Raw genomic sequence first — 12,492 nt, 5'->3', positions numbered from 1 at the left:
TAAATCTCTAAATCTGGAGAACCACATTAAAATCTGGAGTACTCTGTCAAACAAGATGCTGAGGCAGAGAATAAAGTGTACCCCACAGGCACCTGGAGAGACAGTGTCTTCCGCAGCCCTGGGAGCGCCCCCTTCCCTGACCCCTGGTACTCAAGCCCAAGCCCCGGAGTCAGGGCACCGAGGACCCCGGGCTGCAGGGCACCCAGGAAGCATCAGGACACAGGTGGATTCCACAGCCATCTGTCTGGATACAACCTACATAGCAGAGCACTGCTCTTTCTCATTCAGTGCTCTAAAGGATGGACAGAGACATGCTCCTCTCCTGGGCAACAAGATAAGGCAGCAAAAGTGCCTGTGGGGCACGCAGTGAGGACACCGGGTGGACTGCCTGTCATCACAGGCTATGTCATCCACAAGAGCCGTCTCTTAGCAGCGGGAGGTCCTGGGCAAAGGGAAGGATCGAGTCATTCTAAAAACACAGTGACCCCTTGCCAAGCACCTATTACGAATCAGGTATTTTAGAACCTCACTTGTTCCTACAACACCATATAAGGAATCGAGGCTCAGACATGAAATAATTTGTCTGAGAACTAAGTAGCAGAAAAAAAATACCTAAATTTCAGGTTTGTTAGGCTCTAAAATCTATGGACTATGAACCTATATCGACAAAGGGCTGGCAAAACAAACTGTTACCTAATGGATGGTGTAACTATCCTACCCTAGCGAATATCCCCCAGGACATATTGCTCTCATACAAAGAGCGGAAGTGTGTCATGGGTGTGAAAAGAAATGTCACTGGCCAAAATAAGCCATGCATGTCTATCTGCAAGACTCTTTAAAAGGGTTTCAAAGACAGGATCTGGGAAATTCATTTGGCGAAATAAATTCACACCTCAATCTCCTCCACGATGCTCCTCAAGTCAGCGTGCTGGGACAGGTGGGATGCCGTCTGCAGAGCCTGGACCGTTCTGGAAGATAAAGAGTGAATGTCAGGTCTTACCTCCTTTCATCTGCTCGCTCATTCCCGAATCGGGATGCTTTCAGGAATATCCCTCTCCTGTTCTTTAGAAGTATAAGACTGTCTTAGCCGTTCAGGAGCTTAATTACAATCCAGTTGGGAAAGGCTGCTACATTACAAAGATCCTAACAGTAGGAAAAGGCAATCCAGGCAACATGACCTGAAATAAGTATTGTGGGCACTTAGTAAGTGTGGGCACTTAGAGAAGAGACAGAGCGCAAGTTCACCCTTTCTGGAAATCTGTTTTGTTCCTAGTGGCTTCAAATACCAAACACTGAATAAGACTCGCTTAGGTTTAGAAGAGTTAGGCTCTTTCAGGAGAACAGCATTCAAGTGGGTCGAGGGTATCTGGCAGCTCCGAGTTGTACAAAGCACTGTGCTAGGCAGAACTTAGCTGCCTGGGAACTTTCTACTTTTCTCACTCTAAGACTGAAGAAATATTATGGAATCTATATTTGCAGACTGTTGGGTAGAATTTGGAGCAACTTGTCTGAAACCAGATCCCCGTGCTATGAACAGGAAGCCGTCACTGGACACGTGCTGACTGCTCCAATACTCATGCCATCCTCACCCTGCTGGAGGACCTGAAAGTCACTCACCCTTCAGGCATTAAATAAGGTAAAAGGAATTTGGTTCTGAAACCAGAATTTATTCTTTGTTTCCCTACCATTTATTCCTGATTATAAAAGCATGTTATTTGTCAAAAATAAAATTCCTTTAATACCTACCCTAAAGATAAGTCTTTTCCAACTTATTAACTTAATAATACAATGTGTATGTCTTTCAGTATCAGTATAAATAAACATCCCTCACTCTTATGAACCAGGACATAATACTCTACTACTTGGATGTACCACAATTTACTCCCTGACTCTCTCGTGGACACATTTATGTTGTACCACGTCATACAGTGCTGCACCAAGCCTCATTGACCGGTCTATTTTTAAATTGAACTGAAATTTACATAAGAAAATTAACCATCTGAAAAGTGAACAATGCAGTGGTATATAGTATGTATCTCACCACCTCTGTGTAGTTCCAAAATGTTTCTATCTATTTTCAAAAGAAAACCCTGAAGCCATTGAGCAGCTTCTTCCTAGTTTAATGGGCACAGCCCCTGGAACCCCCAATCTGCATCTGGGTCTATGGATTTACCTACTCTGGACAACTCCTTTAAATGGGTTCATACACTATGTAACCTGCGTCTGGCTCCTTTCCCTTCGCCTCATGTGTTCAAGGCTCACTTTGGTGTGGCGTGTGTCAGTACGTCATCCTTCCTATGGCTTATTCATGTAGCTGCATCCACTGATGAATGTATTTCTGTAAGATAAACTTCACAGGTAGAATTTGGTAGGTGCACACACATAAGATTTTTTTTTTTTAATTTTTATTTATTTATTTGGCAGAGAGAGAGATCACAAGTAGGCAGAGAGGCAGGCAGAGAGACGGGGAAGCAGTCTCCCTGCTGATCAGAGAGCCTGATGTGGGGCTCGATCCCAGGACCCCGAGATCATGACCTGAATTGAAGGCAGAGGCTTAACCCACTGAGCCACCCAGGTGCCCCACATAAGATTTTTTTAATTACATTCTATTCTCTTAGTGCAGATAACCTGGAAAATAGAAATGGTGGTTTTCCGGGTGGAATGGAGAAAGCAGAGGACCCCCACTGGTTAAGCAAAAGCTACTCAACCCCAGAATGACCCCTTGTTTCCCAAGAGGTGACGGGGCCTTTCTGTGAAACCACCATGTGCCCATCAAGTTGTCATGGTGGGGAATGGAGAGAGAATCTGTCTGCTTCCCTTGAGATCATAACCATTTAGATTCCCTCTGTGGAAAACTAATCCCACTAAGGTGACAAGCTAGAAAACAGAGCAGTTACAGTTCATGGGCAGGGAAGCCCCAAACATTCAAAGACTCCTATGGGATGCTTGTTGTTAAAATGCACTAGAGAAAATGAAACCTGAACTTCCAAACAAGATAAAAATCCCACATCTGCCCGTAATAAATGCTGAGCCCACAAAAGGCTGCTAAGATAGCCAGGAAAGAACTTCTCAGTTAAGATATCGTTTTTCTCTTTAGAACAAGTGAATGTCATGCTGGTAACAACTTCAGAAGTTTTTAAGAATAAAACTAATCCACTTAGCTTTTGAAAAGTTTTGTCACTGGCTTTAATTACTTACTCTCCAGTCCGTAATTTCTTTCCCTCTGGAGTACTGTATTCAAACCCTAAGAAAGCCGATCTTATCTTGCTAATATACAGCAGATGCTTTAAAAGAAATTGGGTTATGAGAGACCACAATGGCATCTTTTCAGATGGTTCATTCAAACCTGCAGTTTTTTTTCCCCATTCTATACAAGTTTCCGAATATTCATATCCTAGAATAAGTCCACTTAAATGTAGAAGGCCCATTTAGAAGTCCTAATTTATATCAGGTTTCCTCACACAGGCAAGGGCAAATTGGTAGTAATGTTATACAAGGCATACAAGGCATCCTGCTAGTTTGATCATCACAATAATCCTAGGAGACAACTATCACTGTCCCCATTTTACACATGAAAACAATGAGGTGTAGGGCAATTAAACAGCCTGCTCATGGTTGCAGAAGTATTAAGTAGAAGGATTTGGATCTGAACACAGTTCTTTCAGATCCCAAGCACGTGCTCTTTCTACCTGCAGGCTTTCTTCAAGAGACTAGAAACATCAAAGTATAGTTTCAGCCTTTATTCACTCTTTGTGGGGCACGTACCAAGCACCACTGTGTGAGCCCCATAAATAAAGAAGCTTAAAATCTAATACAGAGGGGCGCCTGGGTGGCTCAGAGGGTTGAAGCCTCTGCCTTCAGCTCACGTCATGATCCCAGGGTCCTGGGATCGAGCCCCGCATCAGGCTCTCTGCTTAGCGGGGAGCCTGCTTCCTCCTCTCTCTCTTTCTGCCTGCCTCTCTGCCTACTTGTAATCTCTATCTGTCAAATAAATAAATCTTTAAAAAAAAAAATCTAATACAGAAATGACTACAGTACAACCAAGGAAGTAACGAGCTTCCTAAGAAAGGGACCTAGGAAGGAAGTGCTCAAGAGGAGGAGGAGTTTTCATTGTATGCCCACTAAGAACCAGGCATTGCACTAGATTCTTCACATGCATTATCTCATTTAATCCTGTCACTATTCTACGATGTAAGGATTATTGGTCTCCTTTTACAGATGAGGCTCAGGGAGGTTCATTAACTAACCCAAAGTCACACAGCAAGGAAAGAACAGAGCTGGTGTTCATACTAACTAACTAGCTAACTAACTCCAAAATGGATATACTCTCTTTGTATTTTTTCCTGTTCTGGGATTTTGAGGAAGATGACTTCCTTTTTGCTTGAAGGGAAATGGTCAAGATCTGCTGTAGAAGGTAGCAACAGATTGAGACACTTACAGTGATATCACGACATGAGACTAGGAATCTCACTGGGGATCCTTGGGGATCTTCCCAAGAGATTATGAGAGACCAAAATAATGTGACCTAAAACTGAAGGACAGTAGGGTCAAGTACTGGGCAAAGTGTATACAAAATGTCAGTCTTAGGAAAAGTAGCCCCAAAGTCACTGATGACTGACCATATGAAAATGAGTAGGGTGTAAATGACACAGAGAATGTAACTGACTAAGAGCCCTTTCTAAAGCTTCCAGTTTAGAAACATTTTGATCTTTCTTCGCCAAAACAATCCCCATCCCCCACCAAAAAAAAGCAGGGAAACAATTGAACTATTCTGCAACAGGGAATCGGTGTCCCCAACCTCTTGCTAAATAATTAACAGGAGGCCAGGCACGCTCCACCCTTTTTCGGGGGTTGCAACTGAATGGGGGACACAAACAAACAAAAAATACATAGACCGTTTTAAATGAGTTTCGGTGTTAAAGGAGAAAACTACATACACTGTTACTCTCAAGTCTGGTCAACATCCTCAAGTCACTTAGAACATTTAAGTTCGAAACAAAGAGGAAAATTGCTGAGTTCTTTTCCTCTAAGGTGCTTCTCCTTCACCCAAACCTTTTGCAGAGTAGTAGAGTCTGATTTCTAGAATGCTCCCTGCTCTGAGCACCCACGTCTCCCACCAGATGCTGTCTCTCACAACTTCAAAGGATCCCGTAAGCCCTCTTCCAGTACAGAGCCCCCAATGCCAACAGCTCACCGTGCTCAACAAGAGATGTGGCTCACTGGCCTCACTCTCCCTCAGTCATCTCCTAACCCTGGCTGCAGCCTCTCACCTCAAAAGCAATTCTGTCTTTCTGGGGCAGTGCATTCATGCTCTGCCTCAGTGTCGTGAGGAACACGGTGTCCAGGTGAGCCCATCAGGACAGGGACGTTGCCTGCCTCAGTTCAATACCGTGTCTGCAGCGCCCAGCAGAGCCCATGGCTCATACGAGGCGCCCAGAAAAGACATGCTGAACCAGTGGATGAACCGTCTCCAGAATAGCCTCCACCACAAATGAAGCCTGAGACGCGCTCGACATGACAACTTACGCTAACACAGTCTCCTCCTTGCTGAGGCGAGCGGTAAGGGCGCTGAGTGCTTCTTGGGAAGCCAAGGGAAGGCCAAAGCCGCTGAGGGCGGCCACGGCATGGTAGATCTGGGTAACAGATGAGTCTTCGCTGACCGCTGCCAGGAGCAGATCTTTGGTCTCATTTGAAATAGAGATCTAAGAAAGGATTGGCAGACACAGTTTTAGAACAGGTGCTGGCAGTCTGTGGCAAAAAACACGGGGAGGGACCGCCCAAGTCACACCACCCGGCAGTGCACGATCGTCCCCACCTTGGCTCCTCAGATGCCAGAATTCAGTGTCTGTAGGAATGCCGCACGACACTTTTGAAAAGACTCTGGCAAGTCACTGATCTACTTATATGGGTCCCCTCTGTTCGATAAATTGGATTTCCAGAACTCTGGTATGAGGGGCATTCTTCCTTTACTTTGAACATTTTTAAACATTAAAGGAAGATGGAAAGAAAAATCAAGGCTTCCCAGAAGAGAGGCAATATAGGAGAAAGTTATTTAAAAGGCACAAAAAGTGAAGACTTGGGGAAAAAGTAAACTCCCATTTTCTTAAGAAAAATAAAATCGTAAGAGTGGAACTTCCACCCACACTAATGGATTCTCATTGTTAAAAAAAAAAATTAATCTGATATAACCCTCCCTCTTTAAAAAACATTTTATGGTTTAAAAGTAAATATAAAGGTAGAAGCTAGACTCACCACGCACCCCGAGAGGGCCTGGCTGGACTGGGCAGCATAGAAAAGGGAATCCACATTGCCTGGATCAAGGTTTGACTTAATGAAGGTACACGCTTTCTAAATAGGAGTGGAAAGTCAGTGATAAGTGGTGATATACACAGAGACTGGGAAAGTATACATGCTTTTTGATGACAAATTCTAAGCAATCTGTGATGGCTTAAAGTATGAGCTATGCAAGAGTTCATGTTTTAAGCAGGTATTTTCCATAGAACACTGTATTACACAAAATTGCTGAGTTCATGCCAAAAGCAACAAACCTCAAGTACTTTAGTCCTTCCAAACCCTAGAAAAAAAGGAAAGAAACTGCTTCCACTGACCACCTGCTCTGACCATAATCTGTGCTGGAAGTTTATGACGTTCTTCCTTTTAATGAACACCTAAGAACCCTGTGGTAGATATTATCATTCCCATTTAACAGAAAAAGAAACTGAGGCTCTCAGTAGTAAGTTACCTGGTGAAGGTGACAAACCTAAGTGTCTCCTCTGATTCTTACTGTACTGGGGTCTCCATTTAGATGCCTCCAAAGCTAAGTCAGCTTCAACACATCTAAAATGAGCTTGAAACCTTCTATTTGTTCATCTGGGCTTTCCAGCTTATGTATAGGTATCACCACGTACCCAACTACCTGAGGCAGAAACCTGGGTATCATTCTTGACTTTTCCCTTACCCTACAGGCCTAGTGAACTTACCTCCCTTCTCATTTTTCAAACCCAATCCCCACCCTCTGGCTTCTCTCATTGCCTTATTTCAGGCACTTGCCATCTCTCACCTAGATTGTTACAATCATCTCCTAACTGGTCTCAAATCATATAGTCCATTCTGCATACTGACTGCCCAAGGGTGATCTTTACAAAATACAAATGCAACCATGTTACTTTGCTGTCAAAACCCTTGGGTAGTTCCTTATTACCCTCAGAACAAGATTCCAAGTTTCTGATACAGCATAAAATGCCCTCATGACTGACATTCATTTTCAATGCCAGCTTTATCACTACACCACCCACCTCGAATTCCCAAATCTTGCCCTCCAGCCTACTGTGGCGACCCAAAGACACTAGGATCTCAGCATGTATGTGACCCTGCTATTCCCACCGCTGGAAGCATGTGTCCATTATCCCTACCGTCTGCCAAACCAGCTCCTATCCGCATCTCTGCTCATTCAAGTTAGGCCATTCAAGTTAGGCCAGGTGCCTTCCCTCCAGAGTGCTCCCCCAAAGCACTTACCATATGGTACTGACTACCACCCCCTACGACCAGTTACCTAAGAGCAAAGACTTTGATGAACCCCAATCACAGTGTCTACCACAAAGTAGGCACATTATAAAACCGATACTATTCTTACTGTACCAAACTCAAAGACATATTATTTAATAGTTCTATCACTAAATATTTTGACTGAGGTAACATAAAATCCACCTATTCATAATTAAACAGCAATGAAATAGTTAAAAGTGGGTGCTTCTGAGGAGTAGCACAGGGTGTAGGGCAAGGTGGGCCACGTATGTAATAGGTTCCTGCTTTCTACTAACTGCTGTGCTGTATTATCTGATGTTTAACTGTGTACATGCGCTACTCTAACCAAAAACCTATCTCTTAATTTTATGAATAAAATTTAAGTAGCAGTCTCAAAACAAATGAGTTTCAACCAAAAGTTCAAAAGAAACCAAAGAGGGACACCTGGGTGACTCTTACGGTTAAGCGTATGCCTTCTGCTTGAGTCATGATCCCAGAGTCTTGGGATCAAGTCCCGCATCCGAGGGCTCCCTGCTCTGCAGGGAGCCTGTTCTCCCTCTCCCCTCTGCTCCCCATGCTTGTGCTCTTTCTCTCTCTCTGACAAATAAATAAATAAAATCTTAAAAGAAGAAAGAAAGAAACCAAAGAAAGGAATACTTCACACTGCACAAATTAGGGGTTTGAAGAAAACAATCTAGCCAAGGAATCCCTCAGCAGAACGTGGGTAAGCTTAAGACATGTGCTTTGTCGCCATCTGGTGCTTCAACTATAGAATAACAGCATCTGAGACCCTTTTTGAGGACTTCAAATGTGTCAACGCTGTTCTAAGTGCTTTATGTGCATTTCTCATTATGCATTAGGTCCTCCTATTATCTTAAGTTTATAGACAAGAAAACTGAGGTATCAGAGAGCCAGAGTGACTTATCCAAGGTCACTCAGCTCTTAATGGAAGAGCTAGAATTCAAACCCAGGTAGCCTGGCTCCGCAGTCTGAGCTGTACAACCTCTGATTTGTGCTGGGAGAAAACCAGCAACATGCCAATTTTAAATCTTCGCCCGGACAAATCAAAGTAAACAGTACGAGCAGTCAGTGGCTTCCAAGCTCCCAATGTCAACTTGGTTTTAAAAGCAGCAGCAGATGGGAGAGAAGGCCCCAGGAGACACACCCTGGAGGCTGAGTAAGCCCACCCAGGGCTGAGGCAGCTGGCCACTGTTACTTTGACTTCAGCTGTCCTCATTCCAGATTCATCTTCCCAACTGACGCCTGCAAATCACCCCCTAAATGTCCTTCCCTATCTGCTCCTCTCCAACTTTCTGTGCCCTCTGTTGAGACTCCAATTATCTAAACGTCCTCCTGAGCGAAGTACATCACTGCTTTTCTCTACCCATGCTTCCCTCAAGTTCCCTGAACAGAATAAGGAGCCAAGAAAAGACAGCGAAATCTCCCAGCTACGCTTACCTCTCTCTTATTTCCTCCGTTAACGTCTCCCAACTACTCTTTTTTTTTTTTTTTTTGAAGATTTTATTTATTTATTTGACAGAGATCACAGAGAGGCAGAGAGGCAGGCAGAGAGAGGAGGAAGGAGGCTCCCTGCCGAGCAGAGAGCCCAATGCAGGGCTCGATCCCAAGACCCTGAGATCATGACCTGAGCCAAAGGCAGAGGCTTAACCCACTGAGCCACCCAGACACCCCTCCCAACTACTCTCTCACACCACGCTCTGTATTCTCGCCAGACTCCGTTATGGCGTCGTGCTCTCGAGGTATACTCAGACGAGAGCCCCCGCAACAGGTCCTTTGTAACTGGGCCCACCTTTTTCACATGCCCTTCTACCACACTTATCCCCACGCCTCTGCTCCAGCTGGCCCAGACAACCAACCCACTGTCCCTCAACACAAACCTAATTCTCCTTCTGTGTTTCTATCTTACAGAATGGCCCAACCACCCACTTGTGCAGCAGAAGTTGGAAGTCTGGGTGTTATCTTTTGCACCCTTTCTGCATTCAGTCCTGCCCCATATTCCCCTGCCAAAGTCTGTCCTCTACAGAACAGGAGAGAAACCTCTCCAAAATGAATATGGATCCTGATAACTGCTGCTTAAAATCAACTGCTCTTTAGAGGAAAAGCAAACATTTTCCTGTGGCTGCCAAGGCACTGAGACTTAGCCCCCACTTTCCCCCCAAGGCACCACTCCTCTCTCTCTCTCTCTCTCTCTCTCTTATTTTCTACTCCACATGTTGCCTCCTCTCAGTCTCTCAAATGTAATCTGCTCCCTGCCTGCACAGGACCCTTGCACCTGCCATTCCCGCTGCCTGAAGTTCCTTCCCTCCCCTGTCTCCCAGTTAACTTCTACTTTCCCTTCAGAACTCAGATCAATCATACCTTCCTTCACTTAGTAAACAGCTACTGAGTGTCTACCAGGTGCTACTCTAGGCCCTGGAGAGGCACGACAAATAAAATGAATACAGTCCCTGCCCTCAAGGAGCTATAACTTAGAGTGATACAGAATGAGATTTAGGTTCAGAGATTTCTTTGGGAAAGCCATCCCTGACCAGGTCAAAGTCCCCTATTTATAACACCATCTATCTCTCCTTCATAAAATTTAGCATTGTTACAAATCTTCATTCATCTATTTGATTATATGACCAATGCCAATCTCTACTATTGGAGTATACATTCCAAGAGGGCAGAGGCTCTCTCTCACTGTTCAACACTGAATCCCCAGTGCTTAGCACAGAGCAGAAACTCACTAAGTATCTGTTGAGTGACTGACAAAACTGTGCAGTGGCCAGTACAGACCACAACCCCCTGCACAAGGTCGGCGCTTATAGTGAGCTTTCTCGGCAGACAGGATGAGCGCTGCTCCCTCTGCTGGACTCTCACACACGTGTGTCTGGGACTTTCCACGCACTAGGTGTCTCTTTGCACGCAGCACCTGGTCTCACTATCACAGCCCCTGCCTTTCACTAGATAATGAGCTGTTGTCTTCTCTGCACTTAGCATAATGCCCGGCACATAGCAGATGCTCCATAAATAACTACTGCTGGAAGAAATGTCTGACTCCCTCCTATGCCCAGCAACCAGCTGAGTACCTGGCCCTCGGCACGTACTCAGTCCTTGTTGAATGGTACAATATACTGACCTTCCTAAGCACTCACCATGTACCAGGCACTGAGCTAAGCACTTTATCCTTATCATCTCATTTAGTCCCCATAACAACCCTGTAAGGGGTTCACCACCCCCTTTTACCAACAGGGAAAGGGTATCATTGACAACCTGTTACAGTGCTTAAAGTTCACTGATTGCAGTCGCTCAACTACTACACCACAATTTTTGCCAGAGTATATATCCTATTTACTTCAAATTTTCAGTATAATGAATACAAAACTCCCACCATTGTTCTTAAATCTTAGAGAAAGCTAAGCAATATATCTATAAAATCACCACTCTCATGGGCTTATGGTTTTTAAATACACGTGTACAGTACCTGACTATTAAAATGAAAGATGTTCACTCTTCATAACACCTAAAATCAACTCTCATCCCACACTCTGCTGTTCCTAGAACTGCTTTCTATCCTCCTCTTCTAATTAAGCCCCATTCCTCTTGGTTTTGCTGCTAAAATCTCTGTGGCAGAATAACCAAAATCTCCCCTAAGAGCCTATCTGTGAGAACAACCAGTTCCGTGCCCCTAGCAGGACCAGAGTTCTCCCTGCTCGGCTGGAAGCAACAACAATGGAGCAGGACACGTTCCACCACACAGAAGTGGCGGTAATGGAGACTGTCCTCAATGGACTTGTTTATGTGCACATCCAATAAGGCAATTCGATCACTTGAAACTTCCATACAACTCTCTTCCTTCCATTGCTTATAATGCAAACATCACACAATCACCACAGCACACTCCATAAGCGACTGGAAGAGTAAAGTATGTGATTTGCCCATTTATTTTCTAATCAAGAGGCACATCTGAGAGCTTCCATTTCTAATATGCTAACGTTTACAATTCATTCAACAACTATTTGTTGAACACCCTGTGTTTATTAGACGTCAAGCAGTGGGGAAGACAGTTTGAGGAAAAATGTCAATCAATGTACATTAACCCTATTACTATAGAGAAGAGCTGAGAGCTAATACTAGGACATACTCACAATATGCCAGCACCATGCTAACTACCCTAGCATGCATCACCTGTGAGCGGATAATTATTATTATTATTATCTCTATCTTACAGATGGGAAAAACAGCTTCTGAAAGGTTCAGTAAGCTGCACGTGTCACTCAGTTGTGAAGTCCGACTTTAAAGTCTGTTTTATAAACCTAAATCCACAGCTGGCCCAATCATGCAATACCCTGACCACAGTGTAGTGTGCAGTTGTCTGGATAGCTTCAGTCTGTATCTTCGGCCCTGATCAATGTCTCTTCCAATTCAGGACAACCGCAGGGAATACCTCTAGGAGTATGTGTTCAACCTAAATCCATGGAACTCCCAATCATGAAGACAGAGAAAAAGGCATTCTTCTAGCTAATGTGAGAGCGGCTCACTCACCCATGATTCCCTCCTGAATCTACAGTTCATGGAACTGAATCCTACAGTTCCATGGAAGCTTGAAAATGACCAGTAGAAACCGCTCTTCCTACATTTTAATCCACCAAAATTCAAGCTTGACCTAATATTCCAACTTTATCTCTTACACCTCACCATACAAAACCTCTACGAGTCACGGCTGCTCCACTCTGTGTCTCCCAGTTTTCTCTCTTCTCCAGGTGTCCCCCCACTACAGACACTGCAGCCTTCTGTACATTTTCAGTCTCTGCGCCAGGCATTATCTGAACTCACCTGAATAAACTATAAATAGAGGCAAAACTTTTTAAATATTGATGATGATAATAACTACCACTTAAAGGGCGTTTTGGGGGCCAATCACTTACTTGGCATAATATGATTTCCCTTTATCTTTACAATGATCCA

General features: G+C 44.2%; 1 protein-coding gene across 2 annotated transcripts in view; it reads right to left on the bottom strand.

Annotated features, from left to right (window-relative positions):
• The window catches only part of RPN2 (ribophorin II), a 62,583-nt gene that overhangs the window by 41,435 nt on the left and 8,656 nt on the right, over nucleotides 1-12,492 (bottom strand). For both annotated transcript variants that reach the window (XM_045980870.1, XM_045980871.1), the window contains exons 3-5: nucleotides 6,253-6,348; nucleotides 5,527-5,702; nucleotides 893-968 (exon numbers count right to left, since the gene is read on the bottom strand). In XM_045980870.1, the coding sequence (XP_045836826.1) occupies nucleotides 893-968; nucleotides 5,527-5,702; nucleotides 6,253-6,348 (348 nt within the window). The remainder of the gene's footprint in view (nucleotides 1-892; nucleotides 969-5,526; nucleotides 5,703-6,252; nucleotides 6,349-12,492) is intronic.

Source organism: Meles meles, chromosome 16, assembly GCF_922984935.1.
Source record: "Meles meles chromosome 16, mMelMel3.1 paternal haplotype, whole genome shotgun sequence".
Taxonomy (NCBI): domain Eukaryota; kingdom Metazoa; phylum Chordata; class Mammalia; order Carnivora; family Mustelidae; genus Meles; species Meles meles.
Note: the sequence above shows the minus strand (reverse complement) of the source record. Positions and strands in the feature narration are given on the sequence as shown.